Raw genomic sequence first — 6000 nt, forward strand, 5'->3', positions numbered from 1 at the left:
ATAGATGACTCAGTCCCCCGGAGGAGAGAGTCCCCGACCACCACCACCCGCCTTCTCCTCTTGGGAGTGGTGGTCGTGGAACCCCCAACCTCAGGACATCGCATCTCATGCCTCCCAACCAGCGGAGTCTCCTTCCGCTTTCTCCCCCCAGACATATCATCTGGTCCACTCTCCGCATTGGTACCTGTGGAGAGAACATGAAAGCGGTTAGTTACCTGTGTCTGTGTTACTGGAACCCGGACATTCCGCTTACCTCTTCTGGAGGTCACATGTTGCCAAGCTTCTTCACTGGCCTCTTGGCTCCTCTGTGCAACCTGCTCTACATCTTTAGAGCTTTGTGCCCCTAGAAGCCTATCCTGAGTTTGGTCCAGAAAATCCTCAGTCTCTCGTATACAACGCAGGGTCGTTACCTGTTGCTCCAGACCTTCAATCTTCTCTTCCAATATGGAGACCAGCTTGCACTTTGTACAGACAAAGTCGCTTCTGTCCTGTGGAAGAAAGACAAACATGGCACATCCAGTGCAGGTCACAACAGCTGAATTCCCCCCTTCCATATCACCTACCTACTACGGAGCTTCCTCAGAGACGTTGGCAAGATGTAAGCCTCAATGGGCTCACTCCAGGCGAACTCCCAGGCAAACTCCTGCTGTGAGCTGCTCTGCTGTCCCCGCTGCTCCGCTGCCGCTCAGCTGGTTCGCGAGGCTCCGGCTATTTTTAAACAGCCAGGCTTCCCTGACGCAAACACACAGACACCCTAATGCCCGCCCCCTGCAGGCTAGCAGCCAATCAGACACTCACTCAGGCTCCCTGAGTATGCAGGCTCAGAATGCAGGTTCTGACTTGATTTTATCTATAACCACACATTCCACATGTTTTCATTGGATGTTAGTTGAATCTCTGCCCTTCGTTAAATAAACTGTTACTTGTTTTTACTCTAAGCACGTTGGAGTGTCGTGCGTTCAGTGGCACAGACATCTGAGGTGTAACTGGTAAGCTGGGGTGCACTGCTTCTGGGGGAGCAGCAAGCCTGTTAACGCCATGAGGGGCGAGTGGAAGAGGGACTGGTCGCTCCAGAGGGATGCTCCATGGGCTCAAGGGTAGGAGAATCTCAAGAAGCATTACAGAGAAGAACAAGGAGAGGACAAAGGAAGGCAGGAAGAAGACCATAGTTTGTGGCGTCAAAGGCGGCTGACAGACCAAGGAAGATGGGGATGGAGGGCGGGTTCTGAGCTGTGCCTAGGGACAGGGCATTAAAGAGTCTGGCAAAAGCAGATTTAATGGAGTGCCCCAAATCTCTGCTCTGAAACCTGCTCTTCCCACTCACATCAAATCCTCCCTGCTCCCTAGACCAACCACCTTTCCTCTCCCCATTGCTTCCCACATGCAGGTAACCCAGATCTCCTACCCAATCCTCCCCCTTCAATAGCACCACTGCTGGGTCCTCCATCCCCTTTCTCTCCATTCCCAGTCTGCCCACTCCCCCAGCCCATCACACTGCCAGTTCCCAGTCCTATCCCTGACCCCCTCCCACTGTACCCAACCCTCCCCGATTCCCTCTCGTCCTAATCCTCCACACAGCTCTTCCCCTTCCTCCCACTGCTCTGAGCCCTCCCTGCTTTGGGACACCCCACGAGCATCAGCTCCCCATCATCTTCCCCTCTCCCACTGCTCCCTGCTCTCCCTTCTCCCCAAGGACTCCTGGAGAGGAACCTCACCCTGTCTCCTGGCAGCAGATGGGCCCACCTGGCTGTCACACCCTCCCCACCTCTGGGAAGTTAATATAGTGGCAGGCCAACTCTACTGGAGTTAAGGTTCAGCATTACCGAACCTAATTTCTCTAAGATACACACACTTACTTGGAAAGTCTTGAATTTAGCTGCTTTTCATGTGGGTGTGGGGAGAGGTTAAGTGTCCAAATTTGGGGTTATTTGATCGAGGGGGTTCCTTGATTTTATAACAATAGTTTTGCACATACCTGGGACTGAAACTTTGGTTCCAACTGTCCCTGAACCATGTCAGTCCCTTGGCATTTATCTCAGCTCATACATGGCCCATACAGAGTCTCTTTGGCGAAGCAGTAATGAAAAAAAGTTAAGTGTAGCTGAACGGTGGAGGGAATAGTGGAGCATCTTGGCAGAGCTGTGTCTGTGGTATGCAGAGGGGTGCATGTGAACCCTGAGGGACCTAGTCTGCCCCATTTCAGTGCTCAGTGTTGTAAGTTGTGTCAGTGACAGTGCACAAGGCTGTGTTTTAGCCATGGGGATCATCAGCACTCTGGTGGCAGATATGCTAGTGGTGTCCAGGACTTAGTGAGGGGCAAGTGAAGGCAACGACTCAGAAGGAATCTCAGGGAGAGGGTAAAGGGCTGGTAACATTTTGCAAGTCTGAGACGGTTTGCATGGAGTAGGCTCAGTGTTTGACCAGTGGCCAGGTGCAGGAGGATTCTGTTGCTATGCTGGACCTAAACCCAAGTTTTGCCTTAGCAAAGAGAAGACGTTAGAATTTGTGCTATACAGTTCCTGGGCTCTGTTCCCTCAGTGTTGTGTAGCAGGGCAGGGCACAGTGCTGGTGTGTGTGTTACTGGCATGTCAGGGTGTTGCTGAAATAGGGCAGAGTTAAGGTTACATTGTGGGGGTGATGTGAACCTTAACTCTGCATTTCCCCTGATAAGAACTGAGGGGACGGGAATCCTTACCCAGCGATGTCACATTCTCATAGTTCTCCTGCATGACATCTCTGTAGAGGGCTCTCTGAGCGGGGTCCAGCAGAGCCCACTCTTCCTCGGTGAAATACACAGCCACCTCCTCAAAGGTCACCGGCCCCTGAAAGAGCAAGAGCCCCCCACTCAGTACCTGCTGCCCCACTCACAATCCCACTATTTATGGGGGAACAGGACCAATCACATGGATGCTCTGGCAGGCCCAGTCAGCAAAGTCCCCCCCACTACACACACATACCCTGTTCAGAGCACTCAGAGGCATTGGGGTAAGGAGAGAAAGAAAGAGCCCCTCATCCCTCCCAGCAGAGAGATGGGGCAGGGGTCCTCATACTCATCACCCCCCCTACAAGCCAGAGGCTGATACAGGAGATAGAGCCCCCAAGCAGGAACTAGGGACAACTCCCTGTTGGGAGTCCCAGCCCCCTCTCCATTGCCAGCAGCTGAATGTGAGAGGACAGGACATCTTTCCTAAACCTCATCGGTGGGTGTCCCCTTTCATATCTCATAGTAGCCTCTGGTTAGTAGCCTCTGACCCTGAAAGTCTGGAAAGATTTCCCAGCCCTGTTCAGGGGGGTTGTTTCCTATTCCACAGATAATGAAATTTCCATCACAACCCCCTTGGGTTCACTGCTATAATCCAGGCTCCAGATTAAACAAATCCCAGCAGGACTCTGTCCACTTCCCGTTCTAAACCTTGTATGTTTCCTGCCGCACTCCCACTTCCCACCAAACTTCCTAGACAGTCCCAACTCCTCGGTATTTACTGCCCCTCTTCCTCCTGCAGGAGCCCACGAGCAACTCCCCCATAATCCCTACCTGAACCAGGTCCACAGCAACCATTTCTCTTCCCTGTCCCATGGGAGGCTGGGACGTGCTGTGGCAAAATAGGGACATCATTCTGCAGAAGGGTAACGGGGGAGATTTCAGAAGAGGTTTGAGTTAATTTCACATCACGATTCCCTCCCGCCTCAGGTTCTTTCCTTGCTGACAGACGTTCTAGACTCTGCTATGCAAATAACAGAAATAATCAGCACATAAGATCAGGTACTTAATACAATTATTATTATCAACAGGGGGAAGGAACCAAGCCAAAACAGGGAAATAGAAGGTTAAAGAACATAGATAAGGAAGATGTATTCAAGTTAACAGGACCTGATGAAATTCAACCTACGGTATTTCAGAAACTAGCTGTCGCAATCTCAGAGCCATTAGCAATTGTCTCTGAGAACTAAGGGAGGATGGGTGAGGGTCCACAGGACTCGAGACAGGCAAATATAGTACCTATCTTTAAAAAGGGAAACAAAGAGCACCTGGAGACTTCGGGCAAGTCTATACTACAAAATTACTTTGGTATAACTATGTCACTCAGGGGGGTGAGAAATCCACACCCCTGAGCGAGGTACGTGATATTGACCTAAGCCCTGGTGTAGACAGAGCTCTGTTGACAGAAGAGCTTGTCTAACTGACACAGCTACCTCCTCTCACAGAGGTGGATTAACTATGCCAATGGGAGAGCTCTCTCCTGTCAGCGTAGAGCAGCATTGATGCAGCATCTTCACTGTCGATCTGCCCGTACTAACCAGTAAGCCTAACTTCAATACCTGGAAAGATATTGGAACAAATAATTAAAGAATCAGTTTGTAAACACCCTGTAGAATAATAGGTTTAAGCAAGAGCCTGCATGGGCTTGTTATGAACAAACTATTGGCAAACCAACCTCATTTCATTCTTTGACAGGGTTACTGGTCTGGTGGAGAGGGGGAAGCAGTAGCTGTGATATATCTTGATTTTAGTAAGTTTTTTTGACACAGTCCCACATGACAGTCTCATAATTAAATGATGAAAATATGGTTAGATTAAATTACTGTAAGGTGGGTGTATAAATCATAGAAATGCCATACTCAAAGAGTAATGATCAATGGTTCACTCTCAAATTGGAGGGCACATCAACTGGAGTCCTGAGGGCATCTGTCCTGGATCCAATTCTATTCTATATTTTCATGAATGACTTGGATAATGGAGTGGAGAATATGCTTATACAATGTATGGATCATACCAAACTGGGAGGGGTTGCAAAGCACTTTGGAAGGCAGGATGAGGATTCAAAATAACTTTAATGAATTAGAGAACCGGTCTGAGATCAATGAGATGAAATTCAATGAAGACAAGTGCTACATTAGGAAGCATGCACAGCTACAGAATGGGGAATAGCTGGCAAGGCAGTAATACCACTGAAAAGGATCTGGAATTTACAGTGGATAGTAAAGCAGTGGAACGGGTTACCAAGGGAGGTTGTGGAATCCCCAATGTTGGAGGATTTTTAGAATGGGTTGGACAAACACCTGCCAACAGTGGTCTAGGTTTACTTGGTCCTACCTCAGTCCAGGGGACTGAACTGAACGATCTCACACTAGGTCACTTCCAGCCCTACATGTCTGTTATTCGATGATTTTGGTGCTGGGAAAATGCTTGGCCACATTGGGGGATGTCTACGCTGCTATAGGAAGTGAGCTGTAGCTCACGAAAGCTTATGCTCAAATAAATTTGTTAGTCTCTAAGTTGCCACAAGTCCTCCTTTCCTTTTTTGCGAATACAGGCTAACACGGCTGCTACTCTGAAACTTTTTAATAAAAGACTCAACAAAATAAATAAATAAATAAAAGCAGCGAGACTCAGAGCCCAGGTCAATTCACTCGGCTCACACGACTCAAGCTGCGGGGCTAAAGGTAGAGGTGTAGACATCAGCCTGGATGCTGGGCTCTGGGACCTTCCCACCTCTCCGGGTCATTGCCCATCCCCAGCACTTCCCTCCAGGTCTCTCTCAGCAGAGCCTAGGGCTGCCCCAGGTTGCTAATCACGGAGGATGAAAGTCCTCACCGTGGCTGCACACGGAGGTCAGTTCCCCAGCACAGACCCCAACCAGGGGGGCAGCAGCTGCTCAGTCTCGATTCCCAGCTGGCAATGGAGGCAGCAGTGCCTGACCAGGGAAGCTCAACTCCAGTATCCTGAGCAAAGAGACAGAGACAGAGAGAGACTGAGTGGTTTCCCCTCAGCAACACTCGGAGGTCTCTGGTGACAGCAGTTACAGAAAGCAAGTCCCCACTGGGACAGCTGCTGATCTCATTCACCCCCTTGTTAATCTGAAGTCACTCCTTGTTCTTCCTTGCAGTGACTCTGGATTAACTCTTGTCTCAGTGAGACCAGAACCAGGGCTTAGGAGGTATGAGGCCAGAATCTTCAAAATGATCATTGCAGGGGGTGGGAGAATGAACTGCCTTCTC

General features: G+C 49.8%; 1 protein-coding gene across 1 annotated transcript in view; it reads right to left on the reverse strand.

Annotated features, from left to right (window-relative positions):
- LOC119849409 (zinc finger protein 436-like) overlaps window positions 1–3574 on the reverse strand; it is a 66950-nt gene extending 63376 nt beyond the window's left edge. Inside the window, exon 1 of the mRNA XM_043503864.1 lies at window positions 3536–3574. Coding sequence (XP_043359799.1) covers window positions 3536–3559 — 24 coding nt within the window. The 5' untranslated portion in view covers window positions 3560–3574. The remainder of the gene's footprint in view (window positions 1–3535) is intronic.
- Between the last annotated feature and the right edge of the window lie 2426 nt (window positions 3575–6000).

This window comes from Dermochelys coriacea, chromosome 28 (genome assembly GCF_009764565.3).
Source record: "Dermochelys coriacea isolate rDerCor1 chromosome 28, rDerCor1.pri.v4, whole genome shotgun sequence".
NCBI lineage: Eukaryota > Metazoa > Chordata > Testudines > Dermochelyidae > Dermochelys > Dermochelys coriacea.